This window comes from Dreissena polymorpha, chromosome 3 (genome assembly GCF_020536995.1).
Source record: "Dreissena polymorpha isolate Duluth1 chromosome 3, UMN_Dpol_1.0, whole genome shotgun sequence".
In the NCBI taxonomy this organism is placed as follows: Eukaryota; Metazoa; Mollusca; class Bivalvia; order Myida; family Dreissenidae; genus Dreissena; species Dreissena polymorpha.
In genome coordinates, this window is record NC_068357.1 from 9,194,608 (window position 1) to 9,218,826 (window position 24,219).

Below are 24,219 nucleotides of genomic sequence, written 5' to 3' on the forward strand. Positions count from 1 at the left end.
CTAAGTGTTTTCAAGCTGTCAATATTATATTTACCTAGGTTCAAACCATAGAGCTGCACAGGGAAACTAACAAAATGTTGCATTTTCAAAAAAATTTTTTTTTTTTTTTTTTTTTTTACCTTAAATCCTTAAATTGGGAATTTTTTGGCCAGCAGTTGGGAAATTTGTAGTTTTTTCGTAATTAGGAAAGTGCCGTTTACCGGTACTTTATAAAGAAGGAAAAAATCGCTGGTTCTTGTTATAGGCGATAGTTTTTGAGCCAGTTTACATGTTACATATTATTTGATTTAGCATGAACATGTTGTCGTAGTGAATTTTTGTTTATATTGAAATGGATATGTTCACGTATGTTCATATTTTGGATAAAGGTCCGGAAATGAATTTACAAGCAAAACTTGAAAAACAAAAGAAACTAAGTTGGAATTATGTGTTGGGAACGTTCAACAGTTTTCTTTTTACAACAATGAAGTAATTTTATCGAAGTTATTTGCTTTAATGACCACCATCGGCCATAATTAACCTATATTGGTATGTTTTTGTTTTATTTCGGTTTGTAACAGCATGTGATTTGTAACCTGTGTGCAGTTACTTGTCTAGTTGTGTAATTGAAAATACCACCCTTTCAAGCTCACTTGTTGGAGTGCTGGACAAACAATCCAAGCTATTTGTCACTGAATTCCTAATTCTGAAATCACAAAATTTGCATCAGCAATAATACATAATTAATAAGGGAGATAACTACTATGAAAATGTGTAACAAATCACATCTCTGATAGATGCTGTTTCATTTATTAGTGTAGTAATACATGGCATGCATTACCTCCAGAAAATCATACATTTAAAATGTGTTAAAAAAGTCAAATATTGGATGTGTGCTCTTTTATAGATGGTAGATTAGTGCAATAATCGTTTGTATATAAGGAAGTAAAGGCACTTATCTTATATTTGTTGGGTGCTTGCTTACATTAAATGGTGGTAGATGAATGTAATAACAAACATCTGTCAAAGTTATAGGAGACATGCAGCAATCATATTCATCCCATTGGTGCAAAAAGGTGCCATTTTAAGTGATATGTAATTTCAATGTCACCTTTTTGCACCAAGGAGGCGAATTATGTGACTAAATTAGGATAAAGGCACATGCAGCAATCATATTTATCCCATTGGTGCAAAAAGGTGCCAAGTGATATGTAATTTCAATGTCACCTTTTTGCACCAAGGAGGCGAATTATGTGACTAAATTAGGATAAAGTCACATACAGCAATCATATTTATCCCATTGGTGCAAAAAGGTGCCAAGTGATATGTAATTTCAATGTCACCTTTTTGCACCAAGGAGGCGAATTATGTGACTAAATTAGGATAAAGTCAAAACAGTTTTCCAGGAATGTTTAAGGTTGTGTCTGTTAACAGTTATTCAATATTATGTTCTATAGCCATGCTTTAAATTATCGTTTACAGAAAAAGTAAAGTTAACTCTTTCAGTGCGGGAACCGAATTTTGAAGGCCTTTGCAAACAGTTTGGATCCTGATGAGACGCCACAGAACGTGGCGTCTCATCAGGATCCAAACTGTTTGCTATTCTGATAGTATTCTTTGAAAAAAATCGAAGAAAATCCTAATTGTAAAAATTCAGCAGGCGACATTTTAGCAGACGACAAATTTCCCAGCATGCAAAGGGTTAAAGCTCAGAGGACTGTCAGTCTCTTTATTTAAAAAATATAAATATGGGTAAATGAACATTTAGTGTGTAAAGATTTAATGTTTTAAGTCATTGTCAGGCATTTTTTTGTTAAATTGTGTATCATATTTTCATTTTCTTTGTCTCATATTTATTGATATATATTTCTTAAACATTTGCCTAAAAATTGGGTTTATGTAATGCATGGTTGCACATTCATTTGTACACCATGTGTCACGATATCCCTATTTATGAAATAAGTTTTGATTAAGCATTGCTTATTGTCAAATACTCTCTGATTATACTCCTTTAATTGACGTTTCGGCATATTGCTGGATTGGAAAAATTCAAGGGAAATAATAACTTTTAATTAAAGGGAAATGATTTCTATACCTGCCAAATGATAAATAGAAATGTTATTTCAATGCGGCGCAGAAGGGGGCATTGTGTTTCTGACAAACACATCTCTTGTTGGGTCACTAGGTCAAAGGTCAAGGTCACTGTGACCTCTTAAAAAAAAAAAAAGGTTGTCAATATCCCACAGTCTTAACATAAAATTAAAAAAAAGCGGGATTGTCATAGCCAGCTTGCCGTCCGCCATGATAAAACCTTAACATTGGCTCTAAAATCAAAGTGCTTCCACCTACAACTTTGAAACTTCATATGTAGATGCTTTTTGATGAGTTCTACATTCCACACCCATTTTTTTATCACTAGGTCAAAGGTCAAGGTCACCTGTGACCTCTTAAAAAAAATAAAATCTGACAAGCTTTCATTTATTCAAAACTGCATCCGCAGCCAAGTGTTGGCACTCGTTATGCGGTGCTCTTGTCATTTACAGCTATTAATCTTAATTATCATTAACAGCTATTCATCTTAATTATCATTTACAGCTATCTTAATTTTCATATACAGCTTTATTTTTTCGCTTACACTTTGCGGAAGACATTGTGTGTTTTTATACTTGGTTGCATATAACTAATGGCCCATAACACCATTGTTGATGAAAATGTTCTCTCCAAATGCTGTTTTTGAGGTCCCTATTTAACGTCCCACTCTTTTAAATGAAACATCATCAGGGGCTTTTAAAAAGTACAATGTTGTAAGCAAGTATTGAAGACTCTATGCAAGCCTGGATGTCATGGAAACTATTGAATTTATTTAGGATCTTGTCAGAGTAATTTAATAAATCTCTCAGACCTGACTGGTTGTATTTTTATACCCCCCGTTAGGGTGTCATATTCCAGTCGCACTGTCAGTCCCATCTTTCGGTCTGTCCCACTGTCTGGAATCTGTTTATGGAGAGTTTTTACTTACCGGTAACCTTTTCACATATTTATCTGACTTTTGTGAGTCTACTTGCATGACTTATAGATCAAATTTGAGTTTCATGTTGATTTATGATGTGTGACAAAGTTACGAGCCTTGGCCTTTTTTTCTTAAATGTTAACCTGATTTTTGTGTGTGAGTTTACTTAAATGACTTGCATGAAAAACACATCTGGATTTTTTTCTGAAGCGCTTTTATATATTGACTTTTATTTTGGGTGTATGAGGTTACTTAAATGCCTTACAGATTATGTTTGAGTTTTGTTCCGGTCCATTAATATTTTACGAAGTAACGGGCGTTGGACTTTACAATTGTCTCTAAAATAGCTGCTGTGCAGCATAAAAGCACAGTATGGGGCATAGAGTTTCACATAGAGTTTCACATAGAGTTTCACATAGAGTTTCACAAACAAAGCTCTTCACAGTATGGGGCATAGAGTTTCACAAACAAAGCTCTTCACAGTATGGGGCATAGAGTTTCACAAACAAAGCTCTTCACAGTATGGGGCATAGAGTTTCACAAACAAAGCTCTTCACAGTATGGGGCATAGAGTTTCACAAACAAAGCTCTTTTTTTCTAATTTCGTTTCAGATATTGTGTTTGACAGTGCCATAATGATTAGGCAGACATTTCTGCTGTTGTCAGATAAGCTTGACAAGTTTTTCATAGTCTGATATAATTTTAGACCATTGCGTTCAGTTCCAGGCCTTATGAACAGTAAATGTTCCTGTATAATTTTGGTCCAACCCGTTCAGTTCCAGGCCTTATAAACAGTAGTTCCAGCCACCAGTTCCCTGCAGCCCCCAATCAAGGTGAAAAGTCCCCGGAGCCACCACTTCCCCCTAGAGCCATGAAGAAACCCCCTGCAGCTGTTTCACTGAGTCATCAGGGACCAGGTAGCATTACCAGGGTGACAGTTGTTATGGTAACAAATGTAGGCACCTTGCAGCTCCTTGGCTGGAACTGTTTAGAAAAATATTGATACACAATTGATGGGAAAGCAAGGGTAAAACAGCTGCATGATGTATTGTCTTTATTGAAATTATATGATGTGCTGTTGACGCAAATGAAGTGTGAAACAGAGATTTAGTAAACCTTTCTGCTGTAATATGTTGTAAGAAAATAGGCTTCTGAGTGGTGAAACCTATTGGGAGTCTTCTTGAATGATGAATGCAATTGGCACATTGATGCATGAATCTTTCTCGCGCTAGGGATATGCAAGTCCTTGGGTTTTGGAACATTCTGCTTGCTTGCTAAAAATACAGCTTGAATGTCAAACTCTCAATGTCATTTTTTGTCTTAAATTGATTTGTCCTATTTCTTTTCATTTTTAATGTTATGGTTTTTATATTTAAGAACTTTATAGCACAGACATTTTATAAATTATGTTTTTGAATAATAATCCTGCGATTGTTTACGATATTCTTCCTTCAAATGTTGAGATTTGATAAATATTTCATGGTTTATCAACATTTTCTAAAAACTTGTATATCAATTGCCTGAGATATTGCAAAAGGGTAGTAGATATACATGCCCCTCGAGGGCTTTTTTTCCGGACTTTGTGAAGCGGCCCTGGCACCCTCACTTTGTGAAAAAATGAGTCGTGAACTTTTCAAAATTGTGAAAAAATGAGTTGTGAACTTTTCAAAATTGTGAAAAATTGAGTCGCGAACTATTCAAAATTGTGAAAAATTGAGTTGCGAACTTCTTCAAATTGTGAAAAACCGAGCCGTGAAATTGTTAAAATTGTGAAAAACGGCCAATTTTGTAAAAATTCACTGCCCTGTTAGGTTTGTGAATTGTCCCTATCAAAATTGTGAAATGTCCTTCCAGGGCCACTTGCAAAGAAGGAAAAAAAGATCTGCCCTCAAATTGTTGCTGTAATTATACCTTTTCTCAAAGGGAAATTAAAATAATCATTGTCATTATTGAACCAGGTGTTATGCCAGGTTACAAAATAAATCTCTTGATTAATGAGCTTCACAAAACTTTTCCTTAAAGTTTCGTACTAATAAATAATTTGAAACTTGCTTTTCAAAAGTCCTGGTAAAATGTGTTGATTGTTTAAAATAATCCTTGTTGCATTGGATAGAAAAGTAATCTCCCTTGACATTTTGTGCAACATGACAAACAACTACCTCCCTTTCAGAATTGTTTCCCCTTTATCATAGAAGGAATAATTTTCAGCAACGACTAAGGCTCCAATGCAAGTCCCGACCCACCCCATCAATAAGTCTGACCCGGAAAATGAGATTCCTTACAAGCTGCACCGTCGAACGCCATCGGAACCTCCCCCGCGACCTTTACCACTGGATAATCGTTTCACTGTGAACATTCCATACAGTAGGTATCTCTTACCCTGGATAATCGTTTCACTGTGAACATTCCATACAGTAGGTATCAGTGACCCCTGGATAATCGTTTCACTGTGAACATTCCATACAGTAGGTATCTGTGACCCTGGATAAACGTTTCACTGTGAACATTCCATACAGTAGGTATCTCTGACCCTGGATAATCATTTCAATGTGAACATTCCATACAGTAGGTATCTCTTACCCTGGATAATCGTTTCACTGTGAACATTCCATACAGTAGGTATCTGTGGCCCTGGATAATCGTTTCACTGTGAAAATTCCATACAGTAGGTATCTGTGGCCCTGGATAATCGTTTCACTGTGAAAATTCCAGACAGTAGGTAACTGTGACCTCTGGATAATCATGTAATCCAGCATGACTGGCTTATATATTATGCATATAGGCCTAAACATTTAAGCAGAGTTTAATGAATCAATGTGTCTTGTTCTGAGAAAATTGGGCTTAATGCATGTGCGTAAAGTGTTGTCTCAGATTAGCCTGTGCAGTCCGCACAGGTTTATCAGGGACAACACTTTATACCTTAACTGGACTTCCTTTAAACAAAAAATACCATAAAATTGGAAAGTGTTGTCCCTGATAAGCCTGTGCGGACTGCACAGGCTAATCTGGGATGACACTTTACGCACATGCATTATGCCCAGTTTTCTCAGAACACAACTTTAATGTCTAAATGTATTGGACATATTGACCTGATAAACAGTGTTCCTTATCCCCAACCCCTCCATCTCGGTGGTGGGGTATCAAAAGTTTGTTTGTCTCATAAAGCTATCGTAAGTTTTATTTCAGTCTTTTTAAAGTGAAAATCTTTGGTGAACCAAATACTAGTAATAGGTCAGGTGTTGTTTATTTGGTATTTTGCCTCTGAGTCATTTCACAAAAACACTCTTAAGTTGTTACATTGACTGTTTCAGATCCCCATGGCATTGCCAAGTTTAATGCTGACACTGCAGACAAGCCCTTGATTCCCCCTAGACCCAGGGCCACGTCAGGGGGAGATGGTACTTGCTTGTTGCTTGTTTATTGTCCCTCACTGGTGAAACTGGAGGGGACTTATGGTTTGCGCTATGTCTGTCAGTCTGTCCGTCAGTCTGTCACTTTTTTTTGGTTCCTGTGATACTTATAAAAGTTCTTCATATTTTTTTTCATGAAACTTAAAACATGGACAGATGGCAATAAGGACATTATGCACGTCATTTCATTTTGTTCCTACATCAAGTATTCTGGTTGCAATGGCAACAAATATTTATTTTTATGCTCCCCGAAAATTTTCGGGGAGCATATAGTTGCCAGTTTTAAGTTCCTTCCGTATTTCCTTCCGTCACATTTTTGTTACTGTTTCTCATAGCACCTTCAATACTTTACCGATCTCTTTCATATTTGGCATGTAGGTACCTTGCATTGACCTCTACCTTTTGATGAGGTTTGAGGTCACTGGGTCAAGGTCACCGAGGCTAATAATAATATACATTTTCCGTCACACTTTTGTTACTGTTTCTCATAGCACCTTCAATACTTTACAGATCTCTTTCATATTTGGCATGTAGGTACCTTGCATTGACCTCTACCTTTTGATGAGGTTTGATGTCACTGGGTCAATGTCAAGGTCAGCGAGGCTAATAATAATATACTTTTTCCGTCACACTTTTGTTACCGTTTCTCATAGCACCTTTAGTGTTTTTCCCAGGAGGGCAAAAAAGCGTGGCGCATTACTTTCAAAAAGGGCATTTAAGCGCGCAGTTTAGGCAAAAAAGGGCAAAACGTTTCCCGGAATACCTGAATTACGGGGAAACATGTAATCGCATTAGCAGCAGTTGTGGAAAAAATAACATATAAACAAGCACATTTATTGGTAATAGATGTATTTAACTTACTATGATTTATATTAATATATTTACCTTGCAATGTACATTAAAGTTCCATGCTGTTTCAATAAACTGTACAGCACAACAAACATAATAAAGCAATATATGCATATGAATCTGATTATACACAAATCCACTAACATATAAATGAAACCATGTTTGTCTTATCCCATTTTCTAACAATAATCTTGACAGATGTTTAAAATAACATTGCGAGTAAATTGATCACTAACAATATGCAAACACTCGTTTCCATGACATACATCCACCCAGTAGATTACAAATAAATAAATAATGTTGTTGCTATCTAAAACATTTTTATGCATCGTTGATTATCACAGACATTTCATCAATTCCTACTTAATGTATAATCTCCATCGTTAATTCGATCGTTTACGACGTTATCTGCCATTTTTGCCGATTCACAATTTAATTCTTTATAGTCCGCCATGTTGAAAAAATGTCAAATGATGTAAGCGACAGGTGCGCATAGCAACGTTAAATCGTATACGCAATTCGCATTTTGTTAAATTAGTATAGGTCTCAGTAATTATTTTGATAATTAGATCTAATTATCTTAAAGACAAAAACGATAAAGAATAAATTTGTTTGTGATTTCAAATGTAATTATGCGTAAAAAAATATGTTTTGATATAACTGAATAATGCATGCAATGCACAATTGCCTCGAGAATAACATCGAGTTTTTCATCAAAAGTCTCCGAAGTAATGATTTTATGATTTATTGTGGAGGAGTACACAGTGCGGACCGAATAGTGCGCTTGGTACAACATAGCAGTATTATCGATTGATACTGACACAGGGTTATTCACGCATGACTAATTCACAGCTTTGGAGCAGTCAACTACCTATAAATCGAGCACAGTTATAGATTAAATCTACTCGATTAATGTAGTCGATTAGACGTTGACGTCTCTCGAGTATATCAAGCACAGTCAGAACGTCACAGACAATCAAGGAAGCTGATTTTGCTGACCAAGAAAGGCAATAAAGATGTTATCAATAAGGGCGCGTGGCGAAATTTGCCTTTGAAAAAAAGGGCGAGTGGCGAAATTTGCCTTTGAAAAGGGCAGAGTGGCAATCCGGGAGGGCGGCGTGGCTTTTCACCACGCTAAAATGGCCTGGGAAAAACACTAACCTTCAATACTTTACTGATCTCTTTCATATTTGGCATGTAGGTACCTTGCATTGACCTCTACCTTTTGATGAGGTTCGCGGTCACTGGGTCAGGGCAAGGTCACCGAGGCTAATAATAATATACTTTTTCCGTCGCACTTTTGTTACCGTTTCTCATAGCACCTTCAATACTTTACTGATCTCTTTCATATTTGGCATGTAGGTACCTTGCATGGACCTCTACCTTTTGATGAGGTTTGAGGTCACTGGGGTCAAGGTCAAGGTCACCGAGGCTAATAATATACTTTTTCCATTATACTTTGTTTACAGTTTCTCATAGCACCTTCAATACTTTACCGATCTCTTTCATATTTGGCATGTAGGTACCTTGCATTGAACTCTACTTTTTGATGAGGTTTGAGGTCACTCGGTCAAGGTCAAGGTCACCGAGGCTAACAATAATATAGTTTTTCCGTCACACTTTTGTTACCGTTTCTCATATCACCTTCAATACCTTACCAATCTCTTTCATATTTGGCATGTAGGTTCCTTGCATGGACCTCTAGCTTTTGATGAGGTTTGAGGTCACTGGGGTCAAGGTCACCGAGGCTAATAATAGAATTTTCTGTCACACTTTTTTTCTTCAGTTTTTCATAGTACCTTCAATACTTTATCAATCTCTTTCATATTTGGCATGTAGGTACCTTGCATGGACCTCTTCCTTTTGATGAGGTTTGAGGTCACTGGGGTCAAGGCCACAGAGGCTAATAATAGATTTTTCCTTCACACTTTTGTTACAGTTTCTCATAGCACTTTCAATACTTTACCGATCTCTTTCATATTTGGCATGTAGGTACCTTGCATGGACCTCTACCTTTTGATGAGGTTTGAGGTCACTTGGGTCAAGGTCACAGAGGCTAATAATAGATTTTTTTAGGTGGTTATTAACACATAGATTGACAAAGCGCATCATCGGGGAGCATCCATCAGTTTCACTGATATTCTTGGTTTAACTGAAAATAGTGGAGTTTCACGGGTAGGGACCATATTGCTTGTTAGTTCTTGAAGCTTTATTGTATGACTAAAATAATGTGGAAAATGACCAAAATCATAACTGCAAACAAGTATTTTAAGAATTTGTTTGAATTTCACAGAACCTCTTAGTTATTTTATTGTGTTTGTGATGAATTTATGTTTTAAGCTTCTGTGAAAGTGCTACCAAAAGCCACAACATCCAGTTTCTACTAATATCACTAAAAACGTATTTTTAAACCAAGTAAATTTGTGCAAATTCTGACCTAACAATTTCTAAGTAACATTCATTGTGGCTGCATATACCAACCTAGAAATTTCACAATATTGTGATTTTAATAACCAACAAATATGGTAAACATGCAAATACTGACTACATGAAATTGTCTTTTTCATTGAAAAAGGCTGTTGTATGGTCTGTTTTTAGAAACCAATATTCAATATTTTTTACATAAGAACTGAAGGATTTTAGAAGACAGTGCTGTTTCCTTATCCCTTTCAGCGCTGGAACCGAATTTTAAAGGCCTTTGCAAACAGTTTGGATCCAGATGAGATGCCACAGAACGTGGAGTCTCATCAGGATCCAAACTGGTTGCTATTCTGATAGTATTCTTTGAAAAAAAAATCGAAGAAAATGCTAATTTTAGAAATTCAGCAGACGACATTTTAGCAGACTACAAATTTCCCAGCATGCAAAGGGTTATTCTAAACCCTTTCCCGCTCCGAAGCAAAGTGAAATTAGCTGCTGTAAACAGTATAAAACCAGATTAACTCGCAGTCTGTTCAGGTTTTATGCGTTTGCTGCTCATCAGTATCTTTGGGTTGCAAATGATAAAACTTGACTCTAGTAAGAAAGGCATTACATTTAATTTAATATTCTAAGTACTACAAACAGCGTTAAAATGTGTATCTTAATGGTTATAGGTTAATATGTACCTGTCAATCTCTTTTTCAGAGCAGCTCAAGACCAATCATATTGAAGTTCCTGAGGCTCCGCCTCCTGTACCAGCCCCTAGAAAGGTAGGCCCTCTCCTCCCCTTTCATGTATAGTTGAGCCTAGCTCTGAAAAAAGGGGGTTTCATGCACGTGGGTAAAGTGTCATCCAAGAGTTGCCTGTCCTGTTTGCACAGGCTGATATTACAGGACTCTTTCGCTTTTAGCAAATTTTTATGTCCCCTATCACTATAGTGGGGGACATATTGTTTTTGCCCTGTCTGTTGGTTTGTTTGTGTGTTTTGTTTGTTTGCGCCAACTTTAACATTTGCAATATCATTTGCAATATTGAAGATAGCAACTTGATATTTCGCATGCATGTGTATTTCATGGAGCTGCACATTTTGAGTGGGGAAAGGTTAAGGTCTCAAGGTCAAAGGTCAAATATATATAGCTTCAAAGCGGCACAAAAGGGGACATACTGTTTCTGACAAACACATATCTTGTTGTTTTTTTAAGGAAGTCTGTTCCGAACAAAAATCCTCCCTATGCGTAAAGTGTTAGCCTAGATTAGCCTGTGCAGACTAAACAGGCTTATCTTGGATGACCCAACACCCATAGGCATCAAAGCCTGTTTTGCCAAGGCAAGCCTCATTTGCTTGCATGGATGTTTTAACACAAATTTAAAATGTAATTAGTGTATAGAGGAAAAATTGTGTTTACTTTTAATACATGTATTTAAGTTTCTGTTATTGCATATAACCTATGCACATTATAATAATATTTTATCCTTTAAAATAACATGTTTAATTTGTGAATGCCTAGGCATTTTTAATTGGTATTGCCTTTTTAAAAAGAAAACGTAAATTGTAAAATGTGGCAAATGGTTCTTTAGATTGACTCAAAACGCAAATCACAATTTAAAATGAATTGTTTGTTGTTTATACTACAGACAACTTTTGGGACAGAAGGACATTGGACAAACATTTAGAGCTGTCTTTCTCCTTCTTTTCATAAATTATTAGTCACATATTTAACTCTTTCCACCTCGAAAACAAAGTGAAATGGCTATGTGCAAACAGCATAAAACCAGAACAGCCTGTTCAGGTTTTATGCTGTTTGCTGCTCATCAGTATCTAAGGGTTGTAAATTAAGTCTTTAAAACTTGAATCTAGTAAGAAAGGTTTTTAATTAAATTTAACTTTCTAAGTGTTTACAAATGCATAAAAATACGTATCTTTGTGGTAAGGGTTAAACCTAAATAATTTCACTGCATCATCTGCACCAAATAACAAACAGTTTTTTGTCATGTTCCTCAGTCAGGACTCCTATGCAGTGTGGAACAGTTACAAATGAAATAATTATTTAAACTAAATATCATTAAAGAAAAAAAAAAGAAAAATTATGAAGATAATAATGGATGAAATACATATTGTATTTACCCCAATATAATACATCAAACTTCAGCAGCCAAAAAAGCCAGGGTTCCGCCGATGCAAGGCCAAATTTGACTGTGATGCAGATAACGAGGACGAGCTGACCTTCAGAGAAGGGGAGATAATCATACTCCTACGGGAAGAGGAGGAAGAGTGGTGGGTAAGTTGTCCCCCTTCAATGATAGACTGAAAATGGTCTTCCTTCAATAATCATATGCACAGTTAGTTACACCACTCCCTCCCACTATTATCAGTTATGCAAAATGTTGTCAACCCTTGAATAACATGTTTTGCAAAATATTTTTACCTTTAACTTGTGATCAAAATTGTCTAGTTTTTATCTTTAAAATATGATAAAAGTTGTCACTTCAGGTTAAGGTAATCAAAGTTGTCCCCATGAATTGTGCAAAAATGTTGAATCCCTTAAAATATGCAAAAATGATCCCGTTTAATTTTGCACCATTGCAATATACATGTAATTATAAAGTTCAAGGAAAGTCCGATGTGGTAACATGGGCAGCCTTCTGCAAAAACAGTGCATAATGCATGTGCGTTAAGTGTTAGCCTTATTAGCCTGTGCAGTCCATTTGTTGGATTCGGTGGAATATCGATTTTATTTCATGACTGATCATAGAAAACAATATTTTCGCCACTTGTGAAAATATATATTTTCTATGATCTCGAGTGAAATAAAAATGATATTTCATCAAATTGAACAATTTTTTTTTATGTCCCCCACTATAGTAGTGGGGGACATATTGTTTTTGCCCTGTCTGTTGGTTGGTCTGTTGGTCTGTAGGTCTGTTGGTTGGTCTGTTTGCGCCAACTTTAACATTTTGCAATAACTTTTGCTATATTGAATATAGCAACTTGATATTTGGCATGCACGTGTATCTCATGGAGCTGCACATTTTGAGTGGTGAAAAGTCAAGGTCAAGGTCATCCTTCAAGGTCAGAGGTCAAATATATGTGGCCAAAATCGCTCATTTTATGAATACTTTTGCAATATTGAAGATAGCAACTTGATACTTGGCATGCATGTGTATCTCATGGAGCTGCACATTTTGAGTGGTGAAAGGTCAAGGTCAAGGTCATCCTTCAAGGTCAGAGGTCAAATATATGTGGCCCAAATCACTTATTTTATAAATACTTTTGCAATATTGAAGATAGCAACTTGATATTTGGCATGCATGTGCATCTCATGGAGCTGCACATTTTGAGTGGTGAAAGGTCAAGGTCAAGGTCATCCTTCAAGGTCAGAGGTCAAATATATGTGGCCCAAATCGCTTATTTTATTAATACTTTTGCAATATTGAAGATAGCAACTTGATATTTGGCATGCATGTGTATCTCATGGAGCTGCACATTTTGAGTGGTGAAAGGTCAAGGTCATCCTTCACAAGGTCAAGGTCATCCTTCAAGGTCAAACGTCATATAGGGGGACATTGTGTTTCACAAACGCATCTTGTTTATTTTGCTTTTTTTACCGTTTATTTACATTGTAAATGAGTTAAACTGGATACTTTCGCTGGATTTATGACGTCATTTCGTTGAAAAAATTACGTCATTTCACAGTAAAACAGTGACAAATATCGATATTTTTCACTGTTATTTTTCACTGTTTAAAACAGTGGAATACCAGTTTTATTTCACTGATATTTCTCTATAAACCACTGGAATGCATAAAATAAAATTTTCTATTTATTTTGGGGGGAGCATATAGTGGCCGCTTCGTCTGTCGGTGTGTACGTCTGTCTGTCTGTCTGTCTGTTCGTCTGTGCAAATTTTTTGTCTGGGCTATTTCTCAGCAACTAATGACCGGAATTCAATGAAACTTTATGGGAAGCTTCACTACCAAGAGGAGATGTGCATATTATCAGCGGGTTCTTCTTGTCGGATGACTTTTCACAGAGTTATGGCCCTTTGAAATTTTCCATTAACTATACATATAGTGCAATTCTTGTCCGAGCTATTTCTCAGCAACTTATGACCGGAATTCAATGAAACTTAATGGGAAGCTTCACTACCAAGAGGAGATGTGCATATTATAAGCTGGTTCTGGTCAGATGATTTTTCGCAGAGTTATGGGCCTTTGAAATTTTTTATAAAAAAATTATTGTCCCCCCAACTACTGTGCCCTCAAGACGTTTCCTTTTATCTGAATATATATTGCAACATTGTGACAAAAAAAACTTTTGGGAGCATCACCCGTCCAAGACAGTATCTTGTTTTTACATAAATATACCAATACCTATCAGACTCAATTTTTTTCTGCCCGCATCACATATTTTTGTGATGCAAAATCATAGGCAATTAGCTACATAGACACTTCGACAAATGCTATATCACAATGATAAGCATACTACAAGATTAAATAGGAAAAGAAATTCATTGTTTTGTAGGCAATCATTTTCTATGTTCTTGCATTATATGTTATTTTACAGGAAGGGGAGATAGAACACCAGCCACATAGGAGAGGACTGTTTCCAATTAGTTTTATGGAAGGGATACCAGACTGACGTGAGGCTGAAATGGCAGGAATATCAATAAACCAAAATGAACTGCTAGAATTATTGCTGGTAGTTGTCAACCAGACTGAAATGTCCAGATAATGAATAAAACCAGTCTCAGAGAAGGAAGATCTGAATTGAAATTCCAAGAATACAAGTAAACCAGTTTGGTGTTATGAAAATATTTATCGACCAGTCTCAAGTTCATACAATTTTAGTGGACCCTCTAAAAATTAATAGAATTTTAGGGGAATATTTCTGAGTCAAATTTGTGTAAACCTGTCAGAAATAGAGAGAATTTGTTTAAACCAGTGTTAGTTTCTTGGTATAATTGTTACCCGATGAGATATTCAGAGAATTAGTGAACCAATCTAAAACTCTTAGAATATTGAACCAGTAGCCAGCTTTCAATGCCAAAACTTTTATTTTGTTTGGAAATTGAATTCTTTCTAAAAAATAACTCATTGAATTATTGTTTATTGTATTTTGCTTAAGTACATGTATATTAAAAGTGTAACAGTTTTAAAAGTCCCATTTAAAGTATGTAAATTATAAGTTATTCTAATTATATGGCATAATAGGTATCGAGCATGAAAAATGTGCTAAAATTATTTTCATTCATTGCTTTCTTATCTCATTATCGTATCTATAAGTAAATGATAAACAGGTTTATTGCTATCATATTTTTGCTTTCACAAAGAAAATGGAAAAATCGTGTATTATAGCTATATGGTTTAACTCTGCATTGGCTGTCCTGAATATTTCTTATTTGCGTTCTGTATTTGATTTGTTTTGTTTTGAAGTTATCCATTTAAGGGATTTTATTAACAATATGTGCAATAATTTTGTCAGGGAACAAAATGTTTGAATTGTTTACAACAGTATCTGCTAAGTTGATAGTCAGTTAAGATAGTTGCCAAGGTGTAGGTATGAATTAGGTCTCATACCAGTTTGTTTCCATGTTTTAATCACTGATTAAAATGTACAGTGTATCCATACCAGTTTGTTTCCACGTTTAAATCACTGATTAAAATGTACAGTCTATCCATACCAGTTTGTTTCCACGTTTAAATCACTGATTAAAATGTACAGTGTATCCAGACCAGTGTGTTTCCTCTTTTTAATCACTGATTAAAATGTACAGTCTATCCATACAAGTTTGTTACCACTTTTTAATCACTGATTAAAATGTACAGTGTATCCATACCAGTATGTTTCCACTTTTTAATCACTGATTAAAATGTACAGTCTATCCATACAAGTTTGTTACCACTTTTTAATCACTGATTAAAATGTACAGTGTATCCATACATCACTGATTAAAATGTACAGTGTATCCATACATCACTGATTAAAATGTACAGTGTATCCATACCAGTTTGTTTCCTCTTTTTAATCACTGATTAAAATGTACAGTCTATCCAAACCAGTTTGTTTCCACTTTTAAAACACTGATTAAAATGTACAGTGTATCCATACCAGTTTGTTTCCCCTTTTTAATCACTGATTTAAATGTACAGTGTATTTGTTATGTTATGACCAGAACGAGTTCAAAGTTTAGTGGTAAATAAGTAATTAAATTAAAGTTGATTGGTGATTTAGAAATACACTGAACATTCATTTGTGATTAAGAATTTCACTTAACGTTTATTTGTGATTAAGAAATTCACTGAGCATTCATTGGTGATTAAGAAATTCACTTAAATTTCCATATTAACAGATAAGCATCACAGCAAAGAATCAAGTGTTACCTTTAATCAAATTTTCAGCTATGGCATAATCTTTTTTCATTATCAAATACCAAGTTTTAACCTGGCCTAATAAAGAACAATTTTATTTAACTTGTTTGGTACTGTTGTATTCAATACTGAAGGTTCATTTTACAATGTGAGTGTGATACATGTATATGTGAAATGAGAATAGTAAAAAATAGTATGTCACTAGTGTGAAATCAGGGGGAATAGTGTAAAAAATAGTTTGAAATTAGTCGGAATAGCGTACTAGTATTTAAATGGCAATTACCGGTACTTGAAAATAGTGTAGAATGGTAGTTGTCTATTAGATTTGGATTTGAAAGTTACAAATCTGTTAAATCTGTCATAATGTAAACATATGATTAGCAAAATAATCGAACTTAGGCTTTTAAATGCAGCATTTCTTTACTATGTTCTGTTCTTTATTTTGTGCCATAGCATTGTTCAACTTCAATTGCATTTGAAAGCCCATATGCCAGTGTAAAAATCTTTCTTGATGTTTGCTTTCATAAACTGGAATCCATTTTTGAAATCTTGCCCAATTTGTATTTTCTGAATAGAGTCTTTTATAAACAACCTTAATGTTTACTGGTTCTTTTTAGCAATTTCAAGAGTGTTGTTAATGGCTATTGTTCAAGTTTGCAAATATCAACAGTTGAATGGATAATCATCTTGTTATAATAACTTGGTTACTAGAAATCATTATTGATAGTTTAGGACTCTTTAAACAACAAGACTTAAGTTGCATATTGGAGTCACATCCTTTTGATTTTTTCTATATTGTTGGTGATATTAGTTTTGAAAGGGTATCTATGTGTTCTTGCAAATAGAGTGTGACGAATGTGTTTAATTTATGGGTTAAAGGTTTTGTTGTGAGAGAAGTTCAGATTTGTGCATTTAAATATTACCAATGAGGAAAGACATATGAACCTCCTTCCAGGAAAACTGCATTTGTGTAATGTGTCGACTCAGTCTGCACAGGCTAATGAACCTCCTTCCAGGAAAACTGCATTTGTGTAATGTGTCGACTCAATTTGCACAGGCTAATGAACCTCCTTCCAGGAAAACTGTGTAATGTGTCGACTCAGTCTGCACAGGCTAATCAGGGATGACACTTTCCCCTTTTTATGGATTTTTTTGTTTAAATAAAGTCCAGCGCCCTCACACTACTTTGGGGGAAGGGGTCCGCAGCCCTTAGGAGGGGGAATTTTTGCGGTGTTTCCCTTTTTGGGGGATTTTTTACTTACTCTCTCATTATTACATTTGTACATATTTGCACTATATTCATTGCATTTTTCATAATTTAGTATGTTTGCAAAGATTAAATTGAAATGGAATTGAGATATAATAATCATGAGACACATCTTTCTATTTAAAAAAAAAAAAAAAAAAAAAAATTTTTAGGGGGAATTTTTCCCCCCAAAAGGGGAAAAAAGTATACTTTTCATGTGGGGGACTGCCGGAATTTCGGCAGCAGATTTAATAGATTGAGGGCCCTGAAGTCTCTTCTAAAGGAATATCTAGTCTAAGCGGAAAGTGTTTTCCCTGATTAGTCTTTGCAGACTTCTTAGGCCTATCTGGGATGACACTTTATGGCATAATGCACAGCCCATTTTTCTGGCAAATTATGTCAGAGGTACTTTTTTAGTTTAAACCTATTTATTCTAGCTCGATTGCATAGAAAGTCTAAGGCTTATTTGAAACGCTCTCCAGTCTCTCTCCTGGGACTAGAACCAGAACTTGACGTCTATGGGGGAAATGTAAAGAACACTCCCACAGTGGGGAATGAATCCATGACCTCCTGATTGCTAGTCGGACACCATATCCACTACACCACTGCGACTTTTTTGACGTTGCAGAGAGTATTAGTATGACCTTTAGTCTGTAATATGATCTTTATTGTTTCTTATTGCTGTCATTCACCATTTTTAGAGGAGTAATCCAATGTTTTTCTTGCCAAGACACAAGCTGGTTACTTTGTGGTAATCAAAATGCAGTGTTGCCAAAAAATACTCTAAACTTCCTTTTGTCATTATCAAATTAAAATTTGCTCACTTTAGAAAATGACTCAAATTGTTTGGAAAGAAATACTCAGTAGTCAAGACTTGTCTATAATTGACAGCATGGTGTATGGAAAAATTTAGCTATTTCAACTACAGATTACTATTCTAAAAGACTCGTAAGAGAAGATAAATAATTGTATCAATAAAAGGTCTATAGGCACAAAGCATTACACACATATGTGTGTAAGCTTTTACTAAGGGATAATGCAATGCTAGTAAATACCCGGTATTCATATTCGAATAGTGATTAGCTATTAAAAAGGCACATAGGAAAGATAACCTATAGTTTTTTGGTTAAATTTCGAAATGCAATAGGTAGATTTAATGGTTAATATTTAGATCGGCAAATAGCAATAGAAAAATAGCAGTGAATTGCTAAATAGTTGAATAGTCAGTAGGCAAATTATTGCAATTAGTTATTGATTACTTTTCTATAGATTTCAATAGAATGAAGCCAACAGACAGTAGATTTACAAAATATTTAAATAGGTGTATTATAGACAAATGTGGTGTAATTTATGATGGCTGTAGGAAAGGAAGCCTTCTTGTCTTCAATGCAATGATATTTATGTGCATATTATATTCACGATTTAATTGTTTTTGGATGATGCACATTTTTCGTACAAACATTGTCATTCCATTTGTAAATTCAGAGTACGGTATAATCTTTTAATAAGTGAAAGTTTATTAAAAGATCCTTCATTTGTTTGTATGCATAAATGTATCATCAAACTTAGCGTTTATTGCCATTCATAATTCCATTTCTTAAAATCTAAGCCTTTATTCTCGGCGTTACTTGTTAATTTTTGCATTCAACAGATGTCATACTGTTATTGTGTAACATATTGGTTTAATTATTTGTCAGTGCATTGGTAGGAGAATGTATTCTTCCACTCTCTCATATGTTGCCGCATTTTTATCGTTCTTCTTCAATGCAATGTAATCACTAACTGATTTTGCATGCAGAATGTTTTTTTATTGAACCTTAAAAGTCAGTTATATATATATTGAAAATCTTTTATTTTACCATCAATAACTTTGTAATCTGTTGAGAGTTGAGAGAGCTAACATAGGAGGATAAAAGTCTTTTTTGGAAACACGTTTTGTGTACATTCTCCATTATGAAACAATCATTGTTCTTTTGTTGTTATAAAAAAACTTTTACAAAGCACAATTTTTCCAAATACCAAGAAATGGATACCAAAACACAATCATTGTAAATGTTGTACTGCCTATAATATTACCACCAGTACTTGAAATATCTGCACTTGTTTATGAAGTGTATTGAGGCTTCATTTGTTGGGCATGTAATATACATTGTAAATGGTACATCAAATAATGTCAAATTTATTCAAAAACATAAAAGCACTTGGAATGCTTTCATTCCAGAAACAGCACAAGTTTCTAAATTTTACCAAGCTCAGTTTATATTTGTTTAAATCCAAATAATAGGTAAATTTGTGCAAGGCTTTAAATTCTTGCATACAGGGTGTTGCATTAAAATGATTTTGTGATGTATATAAGCATTTTTGGATGAAAAGGAAAAAAAAAATTTTATTCACTTTTAACAATTAATTTTGTTATTGTATTTGATTAATTATTTGTATGTGTAGGTTTGCATTTAAACAATCATTTTAAGGAAATCATGCTTAATTATATACCCTCTGTTAGAATTTAAAAGGGATATGTTGGAATCACCTCGGACGTCTGTCAGTAAGTCAGTTGGTATGTGCGTCTGTTTGTCCATAGACTTACATTTACCCAATCGTATTCTCCTTCACTTTTCAATATACAGCCACTTGGTATGTATTCGTCACTATTGTGACTCACTGTCATTTGAAATGCTCAAGGTAGCTTTTTTGCTACGTGTGGTGCATCGTCAACTTATTGCTTGTTACCACTCAAGTGGCCACATTTGTCATTCAATCTTGTTGAAATGTGGACAGAATGTTCACCATGACAATATCTAGGCCAAGTTTGAATCTGGGTCAAATTTGTAAAAAAAAACTAGGTCAATGGGTTAAATCCTAGGAAAACTCTGTATCACTCTAGAGGCCACATATTGTCTTTCATCTTGATGAAAAAAACTAGGTCAGTGGGCTAAATCCTAGGAAAACTCTGTACCACTCTAGAGGCCACATATTGTCTTTCATCTTGATGAAAAAAACTAGGTCAGTGGGCTAAATCCTAGGAAAACTCTGTATCACTCTAGAGGCCACATATTGTCTTTCATCTTGATGTAACTTAGCCAGAATCTTTATGTTTCAATCTTGCTCATGTGCCTCCAAAAACTTCATTTCCAGGTCATTTCTTAGAAAACCGTGTAACCACTCTAGAAAAATCATGAATCACTCAATTTTGAAATATTTTCAGAATCTTAATCTTTTCATTCTTTAGGCTCATTTTGAATCTAGATAATCAACAAACTAGGTCACCATATCAAATCTAAGAAAAATCATGTTTCCCCTTGAGTGGTGACATGTATGACTTTATCTTGATTAAATTTGGTTGAATGCTTATATTTGCAGTATCAAGGCTAAATTTGAATCTGGGCTATTTAGATCATATGACTAGTCCAATCTTATAAAAACTTAATTACCGCTTTAAGGGCAACATTTATGTCTCAATATTGATGAAACTCAGAAAATCTTTACAATACCTAGGCCAAGTTTGAATCTTTGTCATGTGCGTCCCAAAACTAGGTCACCAGGTCATATCTTAGCAAAACTAGGTCACCAGGTCATATCTTAGCAAAACCTTGTAGACAATAACACTCGAGAAGCAACATTTATAACTCAATGTTGATCAGAGAATTTAATTTGACAATAGCAAAGTTCAAATCTGGGTCATATGGGTCTAGAAATTAGGTCACCAGGTCAAATCTTCAACAATTGGTGTCTGTGCACCTAAGTGCACAAAGGGCAATCATGGCCCTCTTTTTGTTAGCTTAAGGATTTGAAGAGTAGAGTTCAGGATACTGATATTTGTACTAATTATTAGTTTTATGTATCTCATTATATAATTATTTATTGCATTTATTTAGATCTGTATTTTATTTATATCATTTTGTGTTAACATTTAAATATGACAAATCAATAGTTCAGAAGAGATATCTGTAAAAGTCTTATTGGTTAATTCCTACAACTGCCATACTGACAAGTAGTGTGTTCTTTGGAAGCAATTGAAAAGTCGCATGTTAATTAAATGCATTTTTGCTTCATGGCCATGCTTATTTCTCTGTAGTCTGTTCAAGGTACATTTTAAACGCAATCAAATGGTAATTTGGAGGATTGTGTAGTTATCATAATTTCAGTTGGTTCTACGGTTGGTGTGCCTCCGTAGCTCAGTGGAAAAGGCGCTTGCCTTGATATCCAGAGGTCCCGGATTTGATCCCGGGTCGGGGCACACACATGCCAGTCATGTTTCAGCGGAATGCTGACTGACAATTAAAGGCTTTGCCCGGCATTAAGACGTTAAGACGGTTGACAGTTTCTTGTAATTTAAGTGAACTTTTATATGATTTGCTACAAATGTTAACTGCACGTGTAACAATATTTTGTTATAATTATCCCCATGTTTTTCGGAGAAAAAGTGGGGATATTGTGGTGATGTGCGTCTGTCCATCCGTCCTGGCCACCTGCTCCTCCTACACTATTAGCACTAGAACCTTGAAACTGACATACATGGTAGCTATGAGCATATGTGCAATGGTGACAGTGACGGAATTTTGATCTGACCCCTGGGTCAAAAGTTATGGGGGTTGGGGCGGGGCCGGGTTAGAGATTTCACTCCTTTTTTTAAATGTTATTTTACATTAACTTCTTCATTTCTGCACTGATTTACTTCAAATTGATACTGAGCCTCTCTTATGACAAAACGGTCAATCTCAACTATGCATGGGCCCGTTACCAACCCTGGGGCGCCCCGGCCACATAGGCCACGCCCACCCAAAATTGCCTTTTACTATAATTTCTTCATTTCTACACCGTTTCACTTCAAATTGATACTGAACCTCTCTTATGACAATAAGGTCAATCGCAGCTATGCATGGCCCCGTTACCAACCCTGGGGCACCCCGCCCACATAGGCCACGCCCACCCAAAGTTGCCTTTTACTATAACTTCTTCATTTCTACACCGATTCACTTCAAATTGATACTGAACCTCTCTTATGACAATACAGTTAATCTAAACTATGCATGGCCCCATTACCAACCCTGGGGCGCCCCGCCCACATAGTTCATGCCCACCCAAAATTGCCTTTTACTATAATTTCCTTATTTATACACCGATTCACTTCAAATTGATACTGAACCTCTCTTATTACAATACAGTCAATCTCAACTATGCGTGGCCCCATTACCAACCCTGGGGCGCTGCGCCCACATAGGCCACGCCCACCCAAAATTGCCTTTTACTATAATTTCTTCATTACTACAACGATTCACTTCTAATTGATACTGAACTTCTCTTATGACAATACGGTCAATCTCAACTATGCATGGCCCCATTACCAACCCTGGGGCGCCCCTGGGTCAAACATGAGGCGTGGGGATACGCATCGGCCTCTGCCGCGCCATTTCTAGTTACAGTATGATTTAAAAGCATTATTTTGTGTGTGTTTTTTTAAGAACTAAGTTCGTCTTAGCTTTTATGGTCATTGTTAAATTGTGTTATGTAACTGCAATGTTTTACATGTATTCCCGTACAATAACTCAGTGTTATGTGTGTTATGCATTTACAAATATATATGTGTACAAAGTAACCATATTAAATACAAACTGAATTCCTAAGTGTACATTATTTATCCATGGCAATCTCCTTTCTTTCACAATGCAACCTTTGTTCTCACACTCTCCAAGCCTCATTCATCACCTAACCTTCTTTCACACCTCTGCTTCAAACTTCTTTCTCGCACAAAGTCCAAGCCTTTATCAAACATTCGCGAAAAGATTTGACTGGAACCAGCATAGCTGGGTCAGATCCTGCCTTCATAACCAACCACATGATAATAGCTTAGCCACATGGTACAATAATTTTACCGTTGCTATTTTTACTATTTTAAATTTAGGTAATTTATTTTTATGTCCCCCACCACTATAGTGGGGGGGGGGGGCATATTGTTTTTGCCCTGTCTGTTGTTTGTTTGCCCCAACTTTAACATCTGCCATAACTTTTGCAATATTGAAGCTAGCAACTTGATATTTGGCATGCATGTGTATCTCATGGAGCTGCATATTTTGAGTGGTGAAAGGTCAAGGTCATCCTTCAAGGTCAAGGTCATCCTTCAAGGTCAAATGTCAAATATATGGGTCAAAATCGCTCATTTAATGTCACTTGCAATATTGAAGCTAGCAACTTGATATTTAAGATGCATGTGTATCTCATGGAGCTGCACATTTTGAATGGTGAAAGGTCAAGGTAATCCTTCAAGGTCAAAGTTCATATATATGGGAACATAGTGTTTCACAAACACATTGATTGTTTATTATGAACCTTAACTTATACACTTTTTTTTAATAGAACAGAAAATGAGACTCCTTTTTATAATACAAAACATAAACAAAACAAATAAAATCCTGCTGAATCTGGTAGGATTTTTTTTTGTGATGGAAGAGATTGTGAGAACAGGGAAAGACGACTGCCTGGAGATTGGCCTCCTGGTATGCTATCAAATCCCTCACACATTTGCTGTCCAACTTACTTGCACACTCCTTTTCACACTCCTGATAAAAGCCTCTTAAAATCCTTTATAAAGCTTTTAAAGCGACCTTTATATTTTTGGTAAATTAACAAAATTGAAAAAAAGGCAAATTTTCGTTGTAGTTGTGATATTTGGGAGGAAACAGAAATACTGAACATTTACTGTGCTCTAAAATATCCATTATAATCATCTTTTGACGATTTCAAAAATTATAAAGTGTTATAAAAGCGAAATGATTTGGAGAGTTCTGTTGTTATTGTTTTATTTTGTGACATTATGAGGATTGCTTATGTTATGTATAAAACACACTCAAGACTGAGTGAGCATGGATGACTGAGTGGTATAAGTGCTAAACTTTTACTCCAACGGTCAGTGGTTTCAGCCCATTTGACGTTTTTTTC

General features: G+C 35.4%; 1 protein-coding gene across 5 annotated transcripts in view; it reads left to right on the top strand.

The window, feature by feature from the left end:
- The window catches only part of LOC127872882 (arf-GAP with SH3 domain, ANK repeat and PH domain-containing protein 1-like), a 78,130-nt gene extending 55,230 nt beyond the window's left edge, over positions 1-22,900 (top strand). For 3 of the 5 annotated variants that reach the window (XM_052416347.1, XM_052416348.1, XM_052416349.1), the window contains 6 exons: positions 3,766-3,906; positions 5,198-5,353; positions 6,301-6,387; positions 10,375-10,439; positions 11,820-11,948; positions 14,233-22,900. In XM_052416347.1, coding sequence (XP_052272307.1) covers positions 3,766-3,906; positions 5,198-5,353; positions 6,301-6,387; positions 10,375-10,439; positions 11,820-11,948; positions 14,233-14,307 — 653 coding nt within the window. In that variant the 3' untranslated portion in view covers positions 14,308-22,900. The remainder of the gene's footprint in view (positions 1-3,765; positions 3,907-5,197; positions 5,354-6,300; positions 6,388-10,374; positions 10,440-11,819; positions 11,949-14,232) is intronic. The other 2 variants (XR_008045825.1, XM_052416350.1) reach the window with 2 other exon arrangements.
- The last annotated feature ends 1,319 nt before the right edge of the window (positions 22,901-24,219 follow it).